This window comes from Nyctibius grandis, chromosome 8 (genome assembly GCF_013368605.1).
Source record: "Nyctibius grandis isolate bNycGra1 chromosome 8, bNycGra1.pri, whole genome shotgun sequence".
NCBI lineage: Eukaryota > Metazoa > Chordata > Aves > Nyctibiiformes > Nyctibiidae > Nyctibius > Nyctibius grandis.
Genome location: NC_090665.1, coordinates 17,303,555 through 17,324,052, shown reverse-complemented (window position 1 = coordinate 17,324,052; position 20,498 = coordinate 17,303,555). Strand labels below are relative to the sequence as shown.

The 20,498-nt window shown below is 39.4% G+C and overlaps 2 protein-coding genes across 8 annotated transcripts in view; one reads left to right on the top strand and one right to left on the bottom strand.

Moving 5' to 3' along the window:
• TRIP12 (thyroid hormone receptor interactor 12) overlaps nt 1-8,098 on the bottom strand; it is an 81,913-nt gene extending 73,815 nt beyond the window's left edge. For 6 of the 7 annotated variants that reach the window (XM_068406840.1, XM_068406844.1, XM_068406846.1 and 3 more), the window contains exon 1: nt 7,634-8,098. The gene's annotated coding sequence lies outside the window, so the exon portion shown is untranslated. Of the gene's footprint in view, nt 1-7,385; nt 7,405-7,633 lie in introns of those variants that run through there. The other variant, XM_068406841.1, reaches the window with a different exon arrangement.
• Nucleotides 8,099-8,195: 97 nt separating this feature from the next.
• FBXO36 (F-box protein 36) overlaps nt 8,196-20,498 on the top strand; it is a 29,007-nt gene continuing 16,704 nt past the window's right edge. Inside the window, 1 exon segment of the mRNA XM_068406886.1 lies at nt 8,196-8,291. Coding sequence (XP_068262987.1) covers nt 8,196-8,291 — 96 coding nt within the window.

Sequence of the window (20,498 nt, the reverse complement as noted above, 5' to 3'; positions counted from 1 at the left end):
TCAAGTTTCCAAATATACAGTTCTCAGGTTCTAGCTCACTTGAGTTCATCTGCATACAGCACAGTTAAGTCAGAATCTTCTCTGCCCATTCTGTTTTAACTCCAGTTCGGTTTCAGCTATATGTCAAGAACCCCTAAGCTATTAAAAAAGAAAAAATTCCCATCCTTACTACTGTGACCATAGCATTCAAGTATTTAAACATTAATGAAAGGTATTTAAGCAGCACCATTCCTTCACATGCTAAATTCCACAAAATTCACCTTGCCTCTTCACCGTTAACCTACAGAGAGCTCAATTTCCACTCTCTCCTTGGAGTAATAAGATTTGCAGATTGAGGTGTGCAACAGCATTTCTCTTAACAATGCTTCTTCTAATTCTAGTTACAAAGTGCTGATTAAAGTTTTGAGCCAGAGTCTTGTTGCCAAGAGCTTAGTATAAAAAACAGCTATGTTCAGTTGCAAGTCTACAAATACCTGAGGTAAATGAGAAATAGGGAATATGCAGCAGAACCACATCAACTTAAAAGCTGTCACACAAGAAATTCGAAGAAAGCATATTTGCTATCTTATTTTTTGCAAAGAAATATACTTGTTCTTCCACCAAGCTTTTTGTAACTAAGTAAGGGAATGAAACTAACTTATTTAATCCCTATCTTATGGTATAATGCAGGTCTTCATTTTTATTACCAGCACTCTATTGTACAAAGCTACCTGCTAAATAAATCAGGCAGAATACTACCAGAGTAAGACATGGCAGCACAAATTGTCATTACACAAACATGAAAAATATTGTGGAATAGACTGCAGCAGATCTTTAAAGGACTACTTTTAACACTTGGAATCCAGGCTTAAAGTTTGCCAAAGTTACGCAGCTTCTGTCACTTTCTTTAAATGAGATTCAGTTGAAATGGTGTTTTCTCCAGAAATTTTCTGATTAACTTTAAGTTGCATTTTTATGTACACCAATGGTATCCCTGCCCCTTCCATTACTTGAATCCATTTATTTTGATTAGTGGTGTTACTTACAGAACTGAAACCTGGTTACCCAGCTATACAGCTTCTTCTCAGGTGCTATTCACTCAGTCTTATTCACACAAACTATGACTGTCTGCATGTCCTTGTTCAAGTTAGTGATTTCCCACCTTCCCCTCACCCCTTTACAATAGATTAGTTCATCGAGCTATTATACCTGAAACAACTGCAAGGGTCAAAACAAGTGAAGTTTTAAAGAGAATTACAGTTCCCAGTCAGTAACTTGATTATAATGGAGTATATATCCTCAAACTAAATAAGAAGAGAACTTTCACTCTCTAACCAAGGCGGAGTTCCAAGTTTGTACTCAGCATACAGCCTATTAATACGTACCTTCAGTTACTTTCTTCATAAGTTCTCTTTAAATACATAGCCACATCTCACCTGTGATCAGAAGGTTCAGTTACATCACACACACCTTCCAGGAAGGGACACTCTCTATACTGAATAAGCTAATTACGTAAGGGATTTAACAGTAGAAGACACAGAACATTATTAACATGGATGAGATGCCATCTTCTAGCCCTGATGTTAACCACATCTCACAATATTATCTTGTCCACAAATAGACATCTACCACAGATTCATGTTCCACAAATATACATGATGTAAAGAGAGCTTCTCCTCACTAACTCCAGCAGTTAAACTAAGCATCTAATCATTACAGCAGCATTAAGGACATTTAATGCAAGTACCTTGATTGTTTGGGGTGTGTGCATATACGTGTGTGTGTTTACATCTTTCCTTTTTTGGTGCCTCAACTCATTTATATTGCTCCTAAAAAAATCGTGTTTTCAACTTAGAAGATACTACATAAAAGTGTATTTTTGATTTCCACATTTATTTACCTGTACTTCTCCATCTAAGCAGTCTTGGACTATGAGAGGAGATACAGGACAGACTTCAAGCACACAAAGGCCCCCAGTACAGAGAAAAGCTCATTTCTCTTACCCAGAGTAAGACAAACCATAACAAGCTCATCGCAAGGCAAATAAGACAGAAGTTTAACATGGAGAAAGATGAGGAGAACAAAACAACATGCATGCTTTCTAAAAGGAAAGACAGCATAAGACTAAACCTAGCTGCCTTGATGCATAAGTATTTACTAGATGACCTATGAAGGCTTGTCCCAGGCCTATTTTTCCTCACTGTTTCACCTTTAGGAACTACCCCTAAAAATCAAAGTAAAAATTCTTCATTACAGTTACTGCTCTGCATTAATAACAATTGACAGCAACCATGCTTTAAACACACAATCGTAGTCAGCCACAAATCTGAAGGAGATGCACATTGCTGGTATTGAGTCTAATGCCCGTCTCACGACTAGGCAACCTTCTGAAAGTTTAATACCTTTGTCCCCAAAAAAGACATGTACATCAGAAAATTAAGAACATTTTTGGATTCCTTCATTTCCACCTTTACAGAAGTCTAGCAAGTAGCTGTCCTTCTTTATGCTAAGTTTACTCATTTGGATGTTATGCAATAAAACAAGGGTTGTCAGAAAGAAATTACTTTAAAAGCAGAATAAACATGAAGTATACCTCGCCTTTCAGTTCTTAAAAAGGCCTTCTTCTTCAAGAAGTACCAGGGACCTCAGCTTCCATTTTGAAATACCAAATTGCTCCCTACAACTCAAGGTTCACATTCCAGGAGATGACTCAGACCCTTTCATACCTTTTAAGAAGGTCAAATCTTTGCAGTTCAGCATGCACACTTTATCATGGACACCATCACAAAGCAGACCAATCCATCTAGAAAACACTGAGAAACTGTGATTTCCCCCCTGCTCCATGAGACAGCATTGTACTGCTACACATTATAGAATCCTTCCAGTTTCCTCTCCACACAAACCTTTGTAGGTTTGTTGGGTTTTTTCCTTTCTTATCACTCAAGAAGATAGAGCCATTTTATCAGTACAGTGATCAATGAAAAACTATTTACTCAAGAGTAGATAAAGCCAAGTGGTAAGCAGGGCCAAGTGACCTCCAGAGGTCCTTTCCAAACTGGCTTACTCTATGAATCATGACAAGAGAGGCTTTTTTGGAGCAACTAAAGGCAACTACGGCTTGAACATCATTGCTAGTACTTCTCATGCATCTTTAATACTGAAGTCCAGTATTAGATCACTGTGATTAACTTTATTGATATACACCTAACTTTTCCGGTTTTTCCTGTATAAAAGTCTTCACTCCCAAAGCTGGCTATCTATTGCTCCCATACATGGCAGCTTTCTGCCATATTCGTACTGAGTGTGTTAATGAGTCAAGTAAGGCTGGAAACAGTCAGTACATTGCAAGACAAGCCTTATTATAGACAGTGAGAGTAAACAGATTGGTTATGTGTGCTCGAACCCTGGCTGCCAGACAGAATTAAAGGAGAATATGACTGCATATTTACACAGTTAGATTCTACCAACTTGATGAAAAAAATTTTATCATATAGCAGGATTAGGACAATTGCTCTTCAAAACTAACCTTCACACTGAAGTAACCATCACTGGTACCTAAAAGCATGCAGTGGAGAAGCTAGTTGACTTAGTGCTTTCACACTGACTGTACACTTAATATCATGTGTGGCTAAAAATTTTCTACTTATAGAAGATTGCTGAACTCATGTTTTAAAGTTAATCATTTTGTTAAAAAAAGACATCCTGAAACAAGCAGCTACATACACGCATTCTGTCATGCTTGATCACCAGTAAGAAGTCTGAAAATAGTTTTGCTCCTTGAGAAACACATTATTTCAGTAAATTGAAAAAGGTATCAGGAGGCTAAAAAGAAAGAGTTAACGTGACTGTTTTGCAGTTACCAACCTCATGTCCCAAGTTAAAACTTAGCTATGAAAACACCCAGCAAGAAGTTGGTTCATATACTGCCATAAATCTGCTATGATACTAAATATAGATTAAAACATTAAGAGCAAATTCAAAGTAAGTATTACTTCTTCAGAAAAATAAACCCACTGACCCAAAGGTAATCTCTTACCCTGCAAAAAAATTCAGATGTACTACTACCTTCAGAATCAGTACTGAATGGGACAGTGACAGCTTGATGAAAAGTCTCCCTATTAAGGATGTCATACAGTCCACAAAGTGTTTTATAGGGAGTGTTACTAATTTGATGGGTGATGAACAGGACACAGATCATCCAACAGGCCAATGGGAGATCCGAGAAACATTCCAGGTTAAGTTTTTGACAATGTGATAGTACACCATGTTGTACAACTTTGGGATTTGATTATACTTTGTCATGGTAATTTAGTCTCAGTGTGCCAGAAGACAGACCTGTGATCATAAGTGTTCTACATGATGCTTACTAATTAGCTTGTTAGAAAATATAGCATGGCCTATAAATATAAGATTAACACAGATAGTTCTGAGATTCCCTTATGCTGACAAATTAAGTACAAACATGTAGGTTAGTCAAACAATAACCTTCTTACTCATGCTTCAGCTTCAATGCACAGAAAACAAAAGGAATTTAGTCAGGTTTTCTTCCTGGATTGTCTCGAAGTAAATAACTGTACTTATCAGTGATGTAAGGACCCCCACAAAAAATTCATCATGACTTCATTCATAACATTCAAGTTAACTGTATTACATTTTTGCTAAACTGCTGCAGAAGGACTACAGTGTCTTTGTTGCCTATAGCTTTGGGCCTCAAAGATAGGAATGATCTTATAAGACCAAGTTTTCATTACAATTTTTTTCTATAATATTTGCATTCTGGGTTTGAAGACAGTCAAAGTACAATATAAAAAGGAAAACAAAAAAATGAACTTGTGCATGATTCCTGATTGAGAATTACAGTTCTGATTATTCATATACTGTGAAGATACACAGATCTTGAACTTTTGCAAGACATCAAAAGACTCTATTTTCATAAGCCTCTTACTCAACAGGTCAGCACTTCTACTGAAGTAGATCTGATATATTAATAAGTAGTAATGCCGCACTGTGGATGACCTACAATTTTTCTGCTAACACCTAAGACCTGTTTAGACTCCTACCTATGGAACCATCTGGAGACTAAAGAACATTCAGACTTAAAGTTGTCGATTCAAGCTCACTACTCCCAATTTTTCAGAGAGATACTAGGAGTGAAGAAAAAAAAAAAAAAAATCAGATTACCCAAATTTCTACCACAACAGGATATACCAAACAATAAAAACTAAAAATACCCTTCCATTTTAAGATCAAAACAGTTTATATACAAAACTGAGCCATTCACAATCAGCTACATTTTATAAATATAGAAACAATTACAAGTTAAAACCATGTAATTTTCTGAAAAGTAGGAGCATTATTTACAGTATTTACTCAACACAACACTGCTTTTAAACTTGTTAGTTCAAATACAACATTAATTGTTAAAATATTAGCTGCAAAAACTGAAATATTAATATTTTCAGAAATACATTTCATTCCTACCAATATTTGTTAAATAGGCTACCAAACAATAGAAAGGTATACAATTATTTTTCTAGTACTGCTTTCATGTTCATTATGTGTATTTTTATATACATATAAAAAAAACAAAAGATATTAAAAAAACTTTCAGTGTGATGAAAAACTTTAAAACCTCAGAAATCTGTTTGAACAGAAATCAAATACCAAAAAAACACCCCTGTACAATTAGAAGTTTAGCCTTGGGGTGGGAGGGAAGACAGAGAGAGAGAACAGGAGAGAAGAGAATATACCAGAGATAAACAGGAGTAATCACAGCAATGCTTGCTAGCTTTTAAAATCTTACAAAAAAATATACCTACAGTGACAGTTCCCCTACGAAAAGCTTGTAAAGTTAATTTGAATTTAAGTCATTAGAATTCCTCTTCCTTCTCATTATGAAGGTTGTACTTCATATTTGTCAGGTGGTAACTACTCAGCTCCTCTTTCTGACAGCCTTTAAAGTACCAGGAAGCTCAATATTCGTAATTCACACAACACATAAGCGATGGAAGCTATCCTGTTTGAGCCAAGTTGGGTGTTATGGTGTTAGAACCTCTGGATCAAGATTATATCTGCTGAACAAGGTAGAAAGAAAAAAAAAAACTAAACAGTCTTTTGGAAAAAAAATATTTCAAATTAAAATTATTATTGGATTGCTACACATAATAAAACCACCCTCAAAACAAACTGCACACACTCTAAAAACGTTCCCAAGTTGCACGCCAGGCTCACAGAATAAATTTAGGCCAGTACCAAGCACTCATTTCTTCCCTGTGTGTAAATGCGACACAATCAGGCCTCACATGCAGGCCTCTCTCTCCACTACAGGCAGGACCTTTGTTCGATACGTCGATGTTTTTCCCCCAAAGCCCTTGACATAACTTTCCATTCTTTCCCCTATTATTTTCCGGTTCACAGTCTAGACTTTCCGACTCCTGTCCCATGAAAACCCCTGTCTGTCGAGAAAGCCAGTGCACTGGGAAGGGGGGGAAGGGGGAACAATAAAAAAGTTGAACAGCAGGAAGACGGGCCTACCAGGTCTGGCGAAAGCCCCGCTCGGGGTTCGTTTGCCAGCCCCAGCTAACCGGAGCGGTTACCGGAGGGCGGCTTGCCCCGGTGCTGCCCGCACCTCCCAACTTCTCCCGCTCCCCGGCCCCCCCAGCCCGCCGCGGAAGGAGGAAGAGCCAGGCAGGAAAGGCAGAACCCAGCGTTTGATCAGCCTCCAAGTATACGACGCATTATGCAAGCAAACGCGAGGACCAGGCAACTTGCTTCTTGACTGAAAGCAAGAAAAACATCAGTTCTAAAACATTAACTGCGAAAATAACCCCTCCTGTGGGCAGCCAGCGCTGTAACTCCGACCCTACAAGCGCCTCCATTCTCTTCCCACCTTCTTCCTCCCCCCCAAAAAGCTTGTGAAATATGGACGTCGCCTGATTATTTGGCATTTTTATCGAGCCGGGCAGGGGGGGAAGGAAAGAGGAGTTGCTATTTTTTCCTTTAAGATATTCGATAGCTCTTTCAAGGAGGGGGGGAAATAAAGAAAGAAAAAAGGAAAAGCAATTAAGGAAAAGGGGGCCAAGCGGGGTGGGGGAGGGAGAAGACGGGGAAGGGCATACAAATCGGTACGGCAGTGTCAACACTGACACTGCCCTTTTGTATCAGCAGCTACAGAGGGCCCGGGGAGGGGAGGCCGCGCTCCCTCCACACGCCGGGCAGCACGGGCGAGGCGAGGCGGCGGGCGGCAGCCCTGCCCGGCGTCGGGGGGAGAGGGGATGTCCCCAGAGCGGGCCCCAGTGACTGCCTGGCCATTTTGTCAGCTCCGTTTCCACCGCTTCCCTCTTCAGCGAGAGCCTCCTCCCCTCGCCCCCTTATGTACCTCCGGGCTCCCCCAAACACACACTCACCAGCGCGGCGTCGTGCCGTCCCCATCCTTCCCCTTCCCCCCCCCACCCCCCAACAATGCCCCTACGCAACAATGCTCCGGGATGGCGCTGCTCCCCTCCCCCTGCCCCAGGAAGGGCAGCTCGGCTAATGCCGGGGATGACACAACAGGCCCGGCCGCCCGGCCCGGAGGCTGCCGAGGGACCCAGCGCCACGCCACCCCGCGCTCACCTCCCCGATACCCCCGAAAGAGCGGAGAGACCCCGGGTACCTAGTTTGTCCCGATGCGGCCGCCGCAGACGCTCCGTGCCTTCCCTCCTCCCGGCAGCAGCCGCCTCTTTTCCCTTCAATTATCAGCTGAAGCCGTAGCACCCAGCAGCGCCTCGTCCGCCGCCTCCGCCGCCGAACCCCTTCCAGCGGTGCGAGGGGGAGGCTGGGGGACTACTTTCTCCCGGCGCCGGGGCCCCGCCGGAGCTCGCGCACCCCCGGGGCCGACGGGCGGCCCCTGCCCCGGCTGCCGCCCCCCACGCAGCCCCTGCTGCGGGCGTGTGCGCGCCCCTCTCCCTGCGCTCGACGGAGTCGGCGTTCGGCGATCAGTATCCCTCCGCCGGGGTCGTCACCCCTAGGTCCGCGCGAGTGTCGCCCCTCGGGTGCGGGCGGGGGGCGCGGGAGGGGGGCGAGCGGGCCTCTGCCGGTGGCGGGGGCGAGGACCCTGCCCGGCCACCGCCGTACTACCGGCCCTGCTCCTTTAAGAGGGGGCTGGGCTCCCGGTGACCCCGCGTGATGTCCGCCTCTTCCTGGTTGCCATAGACACCGCCTTCCAGCGTCCCAAAATGGCGTCGCTGCTGCGGGAGGAGGTGTTCGAGACGCGCGGGCAGGCCCCAGCCCCCAGCAAGGACTTCTGCCAGCTGCTCGTCACCCGGCGGGAGGTGGGTGCCAGGCCGCTCCGCGGGCGGGCAGCGGCCTCTGCCCCGCCGTTCTCTTCCCCTCACCTCGTGGTCGCCGCTCCTTCCTCCGCCCAGGAAAGAAGGCAGCTGGGGCCTGCCGCCGGCTCCTCAGGCAGCAGCGGCTTCAGTGAGGGTCCGTCCCTGGGGAAGGGCTGGTGATGAGCGGAGGGGCTCGCAGCGCCGTGCTGGGGAAGGGCGGGGGTCGCCTGTTAACGCCGCCGGGTAGCGACCCGCGGGACGCCACCAGCGAGTGCTGCTGGTTTGGCCTCCTGAGGGCTGGGAACGCCTTACTGCAGCCTCGGGATGTGGGGTCGGGAAGCAGCTGGGGAGCAGGTCGGGGTTTGCTACCAAAAAGGGTTATTTCCTAGCACAGGTGAAAGTGGGCCTGGATGAGGAGCCTCTGTGTGGGGGAGATTCCTTCTACCTGGAGTACCCCAAGCGTGTGGGAAGGGGCTCTGGGTGAGGACCAGAGGAAGGGCGGAGGGAAAAAGATCCCTCAAAACAGTGAGGTAGCAGCCTTGAGAAGACGTATATGCACATCTGGGATTTTGTAACCTTAAAACAAACTTAAGTCTACTCTCAGACATGGCTCACAAATAAATTAGCTACTAACATTTAAAGTAAATAAATAACAGATCCTTAAGTAACGTCCCTGTATTTCTCCTAAGGAAAGGCAAGTTTAGCTGTGCTTTCAGAATAACTAGACTTAAGCAGGGGGAACAATAGCCTAACACTTTATGCCAAGAAAATAAAATTAAACTGCCCATCTGGGAATGGGAAGACTGTATATTTTCCATATGGTACCTGAAGATGTTTGGGTGTCCTTATGGCTGTGTACGTAACTGGTTTTCCAATCAGGAAAATAAGCAGTGCTAAAAACACGGGAAGAGATTTTTTTGAACTTTTTTTGAAATGTGCTGCAAAATGTGCTACATAAACATTTTTCAGAATAATCTAATAGTAATCACCGATGAAGAATATTTGACAGTAAACTGATGAGATTTAACAAATCTGATTATGAGTTTGGAAGGTTATGAAATAAAAATGCAAATCTATAATTTTTGTTTCATTTTGACCTGTTTTTGGCTGGGCTGACTTTGTGTGTGTAAGAGATGAACGTAGATGCTTGTCTCAGGCTGGACATACTGATTTAGAAATTGCGAAGTTTCAAAAATTTTTCTGAGAAAGTTTTTTAGATGTCTCACTGGAACCAAAAAAAACAACATATTTTGAAACTAGGAGAAGTTTTATGTTTTCCCAAAGTAAACCAAAATAGTGAACATATTTTCTTCCAGGGATGAGGGAATTGTCAGGTTTGTAATTGAGAAATTAGAGGGAGGGAAAGGTGACAAACTGAAGTTCAGCTGCAATTCCAAATTATCTGCGTTCTGTATATTATATGCTCCTTCTTCTCATCTCTCAGGTGCCAAGGTTTTCTTTTTAAATCACTAGTGTCTTTAGCAGTTTCAAGAAGGGGTTTTGGTTTCGTTCTTCTCAAGTTTTTTAAGGTAGAACTGACAAGGCAACCTTAGGGAGCTTTGAGTTCCACCAAAATTGAGAGTAATTATGGTGCTGCACAATAGCTATGAAATATGTGCTTTTCTGTAGCTGAAGTCTTGTTAATGGGGCTATCCCATTGACCTCATGAGAATCGTATCAGTGCCATGCTTGTCCATGGAATGTGTAATTGAGCGTTAGGAGTTTTTTACTATTCTTTTTTGCACTCAGGTAATAAAAATGAGATGTTCCTTATTATTATTATCTTCAGTTTTTTGGTTCTCATATTGGTTCCTTGTCAAACACTTCAGATATCTATTTTTGGTTTTGTTTTCAGCTGCCCAAATATATCCCTAAAGCAAACCAAAGTCAGTTAACATAAACTGTGCAAAAAGCTTTGTAACTGACAGTGGAAGTAAGTTACAATTATTCTGTAAGTGTTTATTGTACAAAAGCATTACCAGGAAGTTAGTGTCATTGAAAAAGAGCTGGTTTGGATTATTTGAAAAACTTCGTTTTGATTTTATGATGATAAGATCATTTGAGTATGATGCAATGAACATATGTATTTGAATATATCACTATATCCTCTGAAGCCAATGTATCTGATTCCAGCAAAACTTCCCAATTCAATCACATTTGAATGCACTATTGCTGAAAACAACTACACCTAATTAATCTCTGCAGTTTTAACTGCTGTACACGTAAAACATCTGGATGGTAGTTAGCCTTTCTGCAGGCTGTGGAGGCTCCTGAGAAAAGATCTATGTCAAAAATAGTAATTGAATGTCTATGCATCACTGATGTGCCAAGTTATGTATCATGTAAAATACATTTAGCCATACTGTGTTAGCATCTAGGAGGCCTAGTTATTGGTTCACGTTCCCAGTATGTTGTTTTGCAGTGTCCTAATAAATAATAGTCATTGCCTGGAAGACCTTACAGTCTAAGCCTCCAACCTTGCATGTGGTTAAATGAATGCTGAAATTTGCTACTTTGAATAGTCCCATTCTTCAAAGTCAGTGGTTTCAGAACGGTCTATTTTTTTTCTTTAAAAACAAAAAGGGAGTTTGCGGCTGCATGGTGGATTTTTATGAAGGCTGCCATATTTCTATAGGTGTTGCCCTACTTTGAATGGTCTACTTGGACTTCACATCAGCAGTAAATTCAGCTCCTTCAGGATGAAGTTGTTAATTTACTGGGCATGTTTTACACAGCTCTAGAGTGCGTGTACTTGTGGTCATGGCCAGGATTTCCAGGTATCAGCTGACTATTAAGTCAAACTGTCGTAGAACCAGAAATCCTGTACAAATACAGAAGGTCTTAAGAATGTGTTAGGGCAAAAAATGTAGTTGGACAAGAAGGCCATATCTGAGGGGAAAAGCAAGTCCATGGTGGCAGGCTTTGAGTTCAAACAAGCCATGTGAATTAACTGTGGCTTTTGTTTAGCTTTTTCCCTCATTCTAAGGAATTGACATCTTTCTTCCATCATGCAACCTGATATGTTAGGAATGTTCTCCAGGAGGCATTTTTGAAGTCTGCTACTGCCTCAAGATCAGTACAGTAGGCCCAAACTGTTGTATAACTAAAAAGAAATGAACTGGAATTGCTGTAAATTAAAAGAAAGGACATCTCTGAGAGCAGAGTTAAGCATACACTAAGTTGTTTGCTGAAGCTAAGTATAGGACAATAGTCAAATAAAGAGGACAAGACAGACAAAAAGAGTACCTAGGGTGTGATACCACAGGGGCACACATCCTCAGCTGTAAGCATTGAATTATTCTATTACTGCAGAAATAAATTGGAAAACATTTATTTATTACTTCCAATATTGTCAATTGTAATAATAGCAAGGTGTACTTCAGCATGCTTGTTTGTGTTTAACTTGAATCTAGAGAAACTAGGACACCTGGAAAAAGGAAAGCAGGGTCTGCTGAGGGCAAACAAGATAGTGGAAGCAGACAAAAGCAGAGGCTACTTTGAACTCTTCTAACCAGTCAAATGCAACAGTAGTTGAAAAAAAAAAAAATAGCTAGAAATACACCCACTTGTCTGTGTGGATGTATTTGTGTTCCAAAAGTGACAAGGAGACCTTGATGGTAACTTCATTTTGCAGCCAGAGACGGCTTCCATCACAGACACAAATTCAATTTCAATTACATTTCAAAATTAGAGCCGTTAATTAGGACTTTATAAACAAAAGGTATTGACTACTCAGGAGAAAGCATGCACTTCCATTGAGAAGTTAGGAAGGGAAGATTACCAACTAGTTTCTGCATAAGCTACTTCAAGGAGGAAGTGTAAGGAGAAAGCGGGAGCCTTGTAAGGCATTGCAAATAGCTCTTCTAAAAGTAGACTGTATAGAGGTACAGATGCATAAGTGAGTATTCATGAATACAGTTCACCCAGTTGGATTGTGTAGAAGGAGAGACCTTTTGAACCATCAGTGGAAAGAGGTTTTTTTCAAGTAGCTATTTTAAGGCTGCAATCATAACTTTACAAACGCGGGGAAACTATCCCACGTATTTCCCCTGTGTGGGCATCTATCAGTCCCACTGCAGAAATATAAGACTGAAAGAGACGACTTCAGGTGATCAAGTCCCTGGTCTCTGCTGTTTCATCCAGCCACATAATAGATCTTCATAGCATAAATGGAACTTGATGTTTCAAAGGTAGTGAGGCTTTTTTTGCCTTGCTGCTTCGCACAGAACAACTGCTCCAGATCATCACTTCTCTGATGGTTAGAAATGTAGTTATAAAGACTAATTTACAGCTTATTTTGTGTGTGGATATCTTTTAGCTTGAATACTGCCCTTGTGTGTACATAGCAATGTTATATGTGTGTGTATCTGAGTGTGTTTGTAGATATACATATTTAATAAATATGCCCTCTTGATAGGCTTTGGTTCTTTCAGCCTTCACTTGGGAAACAGCCTGGTCACTTTAGTAGCTTTTCACTGCATTTCTTCCCATTAGAACTTTTGTTCTTAATAATAATACGTCTTACAAGTGCCATGTGCAAAGGCATTGTTACTTCCCCGTGTCTTCTGGAAAATTCTATGTGATTTAAATTTTAGGATTGTATTTAACTTTCTCTACCAAAAATCACAGTAGTGACTCTTGATCATCCTTTGATCAGTTATTATTCCAATGTCTTTCTCCTCTGTCAACTTTCAATTTATAACCTTTTGGTTTATGGCAGAAATTATTTCTAAATTAATGACTGCCATTTGTACTTTTCAATTTCTTCCCCCCGCCCCCAGAGTGCTTTGAATTGTTATGTACATGTCAGGATAAACATACTAAACAGAAAAACATGCTTGGCCATAAAATGTGTACTAGGAATCCTGCTACAATTCATAGGAACAGTGTATAGATTTATATGGTGTGAGTGCATGTAATATTACATAGAATGGGAATCTTTTTTGTCTCAAGACTGACATCAAGGATGGCAACTTGTTTAACATATGCCTTTTCACCTACCTTTCACTGTGCATGTTTTTCAGTCACTCTTGAAATGCTCAATTAATATTTGATATGCCAGTTGTAATTTGGCAAGGTTTGTCACAAACAACAATAAACATTATCTGTTTGTACAAAGCAAGCAATAAATCCTATGGCTTCCAACATTAAACATAAGATGACTTGAGACAGCCACACAAATAACCTTTTAAAATAAAATTTCTTATAAATTGTCTAACGCATGATAAGTACAGGTTTTGAAAAGTGCAAGAGAGGAATCCAGATGGTGGGGTAGTGTAGAAAAGGTCGGTCGCTCATTTTGGTCAAACAAGGAATACAGACACCCTCCCTCCAAAAAAAAAAAAAGTCTGGTGCTTAATCTGCTTATAGGACAGGCTGATAACTAGAAAGATGAGGCTGGTAACAAAAGAAATGTAGTGGGAAAATGATCCACTCATCATGTAATTAATACTAGCATCTGTCACCATTTAATGAATGCTGCGCTAATCAGAGGATTTTGTCATGTTAGTAAAATGTTTAGCTACTTACCCGTAAAAGGCAGGCATCATATGTATACAAAACTAACATAGTTCTGTACAATATTCCACATATGATTTGATCATGAACAGTCAGGATAACTGAATTCTATCAAATATGTAACTGCACAATTGTATGTTTGGTCAGAAATTAGCAACTAGATTCTCTAACAAATATATACAGGACATCTAGATGAGCAAATAGTGTAGGTAACTAGGCAAACAGTTCTGATAACTGTTCTTGTTCTTTACCCATCATTGCTCCTATTGTTTAGTGTTCACTTCTACATCTTCAAGCAGTTTCTGATTAAATCAATATATCCTGAGCACAGCGTATTATTTTGGATACTAAGAACTACAATATTTTCTTAAAAGATCCTGTAATTAATTGTTTTCATTTCAAAAATAAAGTTCATTTCTGGCTTTTTAAGTTATAAGTAAAAGTTCTGAACCTACAGCACTTAAATCTTTAAAAAAAATTTTTTTTAAATCCATTTTTAATAAACAGTCTGATTCCATGTCAGATCTCTATAAACCCTAAATTAAAAAAAAAAAATCTTAGCATTGTCAATAAAATTTCAGTTTTAGGAGATGTTAATAAGTGATTGTTTTACTGTTTGTGGGCTGGTTGGTTTTCAGTTGTGACTACCTTCAGGCTCTATTGGAACCTGCAAAGATAGTTCCTTCATTTTGAAAAATGGTACTATAAAGTTAATTAAGTGTTGCCTTTGTATCTTGGGCTTGTTTTTAAGTCTTAATGATGACATTTGATATGTAACCTATTTGATTGACAGAAGATGCCATTTGAAGTGCTTAAGACAGATGGATTGGGGGAAAAAAAATGAACAGATGTTATTATAGTAATTAAGCTGAAATTAATTTCATGTTATACGAAACAATTTATTGCAAGATAAGTCTGATTTTAAGTAAAGATCTGTGGGAGATTAACCTTTTTCAAAGTCATACTATTTTATTTGCTTTTGAAACCTGAAGGATGCCATACCAGTTATTGCCTAGCTGGACCAATTCTATTCAAGTCCCTTCTTTGACATTTCAAATGGAGAATTTGAGTTCTTAAACAAAAAGAGTGCAGAAATTTCCCTAAAGGGTTTTTTAAAAAAGATAGTTTTGTAATGAGCTGTTTGTGTAGAGGACTTTAATTGCATACAACTAGCACCTTGTTTTAAATTAGAATCATTTCAAGCATAGTTTGAGGACTTCAGGAGAAGGAAGCCATTTTGTTCCAGGTCAGGAAATGCTCTGTTATGTTGAAAAAGTATATTTCCAAAATAATTGAACACTTCTATGGTAATGGTATCACACAGTATTAAGCAATTATTATCAGCAGAATGTTTGTTAAGACTAAAATACATAGGGAAATCTCCTTTGCTTTTCACTGTCTTTAATTCAGATGTCTATGTAAACAATAGAACTGCTTGGAAAATTGAAACAGTTTCGCTGGGGAAATAATGCTGTATTGGAAAAACATGAGGTGTTTCTGTCCAAAGCTAAAATATGTTGGTTTAGCAATGTTGTGATGTTGTGTTATAGTTTGGATACCCAATAGTGTGTCTCACTTCTTCCATAATGTGCCACCTCTGGATGTATGCGGTTGCTAGATCCTATCCATAAGGTTTTGGGGAAGATTTGGGAATTCTTTGGTCATACTGCAATATTGAAGATGTAATCCAGCAGAAGAACCCAACTGGCATAGGAAAAATTGGACTTTTAACAACTGAAATGCAGTTTGTGATATGTTCCAGTAGCAATGTTGGCCTTTTGGGGCTTTCGTTATTGGTGGAGCAAGGCTTCTCTGCAGAAGACATCATGTACAGCAGTATAAGTGGTTGTTTTTTTCCTTCCCAGAAGACTCAATTCATTAATTTTTTGGGTTGTTGTTTCGTTTTGTTTCCCCACGAACATTGCTAAATGTTTAACCCTGTGAAACATTCATTTATCAATTTGAAATTAAAGGTATAACTGATATTGAGTCCTTAAGTGGTTATTGCTTGTGACGTTCAGTTGTTTGTGAGCCTATGATAATTCAGTATTGTCATGTGGGGTTATAAAATTCCTTTTTCAATAATGATTGAGCTGTTGTTTGAAGATGCATTGGAATATTCTCCTATCAATTTCAATTAAGGTATGTTAAAGATAATAAAGTAATCTTAGTTAATTCTCTGTTACCATTATTTGCTATTAATTTGATTTTCTGTATCACTGGTAGCCTAGAGATTAAGTTTTTCTTTTGTGTAGGCTGGTTTTTGTCCAGTTGTAACTAGTCTTTAGTATACAGACAGCAGTATCACACTGAATTGCAATGTTTAAGCTCCCATTTTATTTTAAGTTCTATGTGTGGCTTTAATATTTGTGGCTTTCTTCAAAGGTATCATGTTCGATCTAATTCTACCTGCCAAGAATGATTTTCAGGTCATGAAGGTGTAATAGTTTCTTAAGGTAAGCAACCACCACTATCTTCTGCTTAATTAAGTAAATGTTTCCTACTGTACCTGAGTGTCTGTTGTTTACATGTTCATTATTGTCAGTGCTTGTTCTTCCAGAGAAAGATTTAGTTATATTCTTCACTTGCCTTACTTTAGGTAGTACAGCCCTTTAACCCTGTTGCTCTCTGTCTTGGGAAACCTCAAGAGTAATTCTACTTTTGTGTTACCAAAGGTAAGTTTGAGTTCCTATCTGTTGTCTTGTTTCCCTTCTTCCTGCTTCAAGTTAGAAAAATAATTATTTCTTCTTTTCTATTGCCTTTATTGACCAAGACCATCTTCCTTATTTCATTTTCCACACACACAGCAGCATGCATCATGAAAAACCATCAGATACATTTACATGACTAGATGTACCATATATTTATACTTTGTTTATTTATCAAACATCTATTAAATGTACTCAGAAATGTGTTTAAGGGGAGGAAGAATGAAAGAAGAGTAGAAAGCAAAGCTAGAAAAGGATCAGGATTTTTATCTCGAGGTGTGCTAGGCTATGAAAGGTCTTATCTAAAGATGCACCAGTGTAATTTAAAATTTATTTTTAAACAAACTTGCTGAAGCTGGTCTAAACTGTTCTGTGGATGCTTATTGTAAAGATTTACTTGATTTTGATTGGGTATAAACTAAATCAATTTGTGTTAAACTGAAATAAGCCTAAACTAAACCAAAGTAAAAGTGCCTGCAGCTTTTGGATGGACTTCATTAAATTAGATAAAAATTGTGCACTGGCTGCAACTATTGTAAATGTCATTTGTTGGATGAAACCTGAATTAGACAAATTATCTGGAGAAGTGGTGTAACTAGAAGAAAGAACGCTGGTGCACAGTAAAATGATCAAAATCACATGTCGAAAAAGGCCAAATGATATTGTAGAAGCAGAAGCCTAGGAGAGTGTCTGAAGCTAGAGCTCTAAATAACGTAATAGGATGGTAGTGAACAATAGAGTGAAAGGAATGACAACAGATGGGGATTGCAGGCAAGAGAAGCTGTGTAGCTGGAAAGCATCAAAAGCGCAAGCAGATACTTGTGACAGAAAATGCAATGTATATTTTTAATATACATGCACGTCAAACTATCATGACAATTGATAATGAAAGGATAGATTTCAGCATTTGCTAAGTTAGTGCTACAGCTGAATTGTGCAATTGTTCCTTCCTGTGCAGTTTACAATGAGACTGAACCTACAGGTAATGAGTGTTAAGTTTAATGTAAAACAAGTAATTAAAATTTAACTGAACAAAACTAGTGTTTGAAAAAACGGAAAGAAAAAAACTTTTCAGAGAGCACGCTACCTGTAGTACTGAGTTGATAACTGACAGAGGCAAAGGGCATACTTGTAACCACAGCTTCATCTGAAAACTGGAGACATGGGTAGGGATCAAGTATATCAGAATGCCTACACAATGTGATGGATTCTTTAGTGTTCCTGTCATTTGATCAGGTGGAATTAAAGCTGTAAATAGACAGCAAGGGAACGTTGAAAAACACATTTAGAGTGTTAGTCTGTTCTTAAAAAGCGTGATGAGATTTTAGGGGCCAGTGCAATAGGTGTTTCTCAAAATTTAGAGTAAGAGATCACAGTGCTGAAGGTGAGCTGACCACATAAGAATACAGGAAAACAGTTTTCAGCAGATATTAGATTGCAGATATATACAGATATACATGGATGGGTGCAGATATGTACAAATCAGGATGATAAGAAGTACCCAAGAAGGGAGCATCCCAAGTGGGATGATTGAAGACTTCATCTGTAATAAAAAGGATTGCCAGTTATATGCATATACCCTGCTAAAGGAGATGCAGATTCCCTAGAAAAGGACTTTCCATTGTACCACTGCTGTACTTTAAGTCTTTTATACACATAGCAGGGAGCTTGACTGTTCTGTTGTTTGGGTTTTTTTTACTCTAATGAATTAAAAAAAAAGAAATTAAAAAAAAGAAGAAATTTAAAGCATAGACTAGACCTGAAATTGTAACAAGGAGACCCTGAAACTGAAGTAAGGAGGACAAAACGAAAAGAAATGGTTTCAAATGAAACCTGTCAGTGTATTACCCATCTAGAAAGGAATGTTATGTCTTGTGCTTAGCTAGCATCCTTTGTTCTGTTAAATAGTGGAATAATCTCTTTGTGGTGGTCTTATCTAGGTCTGCCTGTTTAATCACGTTAATAAATGGCAAGTGTTATGCTCATAATTGAAGACTCTGATCCTCAAGAGCAATTCTTTATTCCCTCCGATAGTGTTGCTTTCCCCTCAGCACACACCCCCCTCCCTTCTGCATTGTCTCTCACTCTTCTGCTATTCTATTGTTTCCTTTGATCCGTGTGCACAAGTCTGTATAAAGGTAGAAGTTAGCCTCCAAAGCACCTGTGCTGCAAGCATCTGTGATAAAGATTTTTTTTGCTTATTTTCTTGCCTTTTTTTTTTTTCCCCCCTGCAAGCCCTGGGAAAAACCAACAAGGAAAGACACTAATATAGGAATAAACCAAGTATGTAACTGAGAGGATGGGAAGAGACCATGTCAAGGCAGCAGATTTCTTGCTCAAACATAACTACTGCAGTCCCCAAAGGAAAAGACGATTATTTTTTTCAAGCTTTTTATTCTATCTTTCTCCTGTATTTTACTAAAATGTTTTTCAGATACTTTAAGTGGAAGCCTTTGGTAATCATGCACACACACATGCATGCTGAGATAATCCCTTAGCTGAAGCGAGTTGATGTTTCTGTGTATGAGTGAAGTGGGGAAAAATTGTACAGCTTCGTAGTTGCTACATATGAAATTTTGCAATTGTTACATTTCTTTTCTCTTCTTCTTCATGCACTTGAAAAATTTCTTGCTATTAATAGTAATTTTTTTTTCTCCAAAACCAAAGCAGATGTAGGGGAGGGAAGTATGTGGGCTTGCATGATGACTATTGTGATCCTGAGAAAGGTCAAACTTCCAAGTACACACTATTGTCCAAAATTCCAACCTGATTGTGAGAGAACTTTTTTTTTTTCCTTGTAAAACAGTATCTTTAGCACAGCGTATTAGGTTTTGCACTTCAGACTCTGGTATATCTGAACTGGACATCCCATAGAAAGTTTGGAAAATGGAGTATGTCTAATAAATGCCAGAGACACCTGACTTTTTAATTTATTTTTTTTTTTTGCTTATGAGTGCACATGAGAAGGAAACTAATATCCTGTACAGATGTGATCCTATCATTGTAGACAAAGTAGTAATTTGTATAACTTCCTATACAATAGCAAATGCAAACATAGAACTTTGTAGCAATTGTCAAATGAAGCATGGATGTTGCAAGTCCTGCTTTAAATTTGAAAAATAGGTAATAATTTGCCAGAAGAGCAAAAAGCATCCAATTTCATAGACATAACAGGCAGCAACTAGTACCTATTTGATTTCATATTGTGAATGCCTGAAATCTGGAATGGCATCAGTGTATGGGTTTAGTTGAATTTCAGTTTGGTGAACTCTTAAAACTGTTGCACCTAGATGTGGTTCATTTTTTGTTCTTACTCCTAGGAAGTTTTCCTTCAAAGACTTCTGGGAACCCTAAATAAATGAAGGGTTCATTAACTGCAACCTCTTGATAGTCCATTTTACCTTCTTATTCAATGGAGCAGGTCAAAACCTGCCAGCAATTTTGAGGTGCACAAGTAGTATTTCCCCACGCACACACCCGCACCCCTCTGAAACCAGTGTAGTTTATTCTTCCAGGCTGCATTTGCTAGTGAGCGCTGTTCACATTCTTGCATATTGACAAAATCAAGACTCTCAAAATAATCTCCTTTGGCCAATCATAGCAAATTAACAGCTTTAATTGCAAATGTTCAAAATCAAGCAGAAAAATAAAAGCTTTATTAAAAAAAAAAAAGGGAAAAAAAAGGTCAAAGCAATCATAACAATCAACTCTGTTTTCTTCTGTACTTTCATCTCTCTATATGATTAAAAACTTCAAATCACACAACCCTTCCTGAATCCATCTTTCTCCAAGACGGTAGGAAATGTGCTATATATTGCAATAGTTATGAAATAGTTTGTGGAGTTTGTAGTTAAAACGACTGGATGTTTGTTAAAGAAAACAGTTGCAATGGAAGTAGCACAGTTAGTTTGTTATGTTCTGCAAGCTGTAAAGGCTAGAGAGGCATTACTTTCTAGATTTTTCCAAAGAAACATGCAGGTCTGCA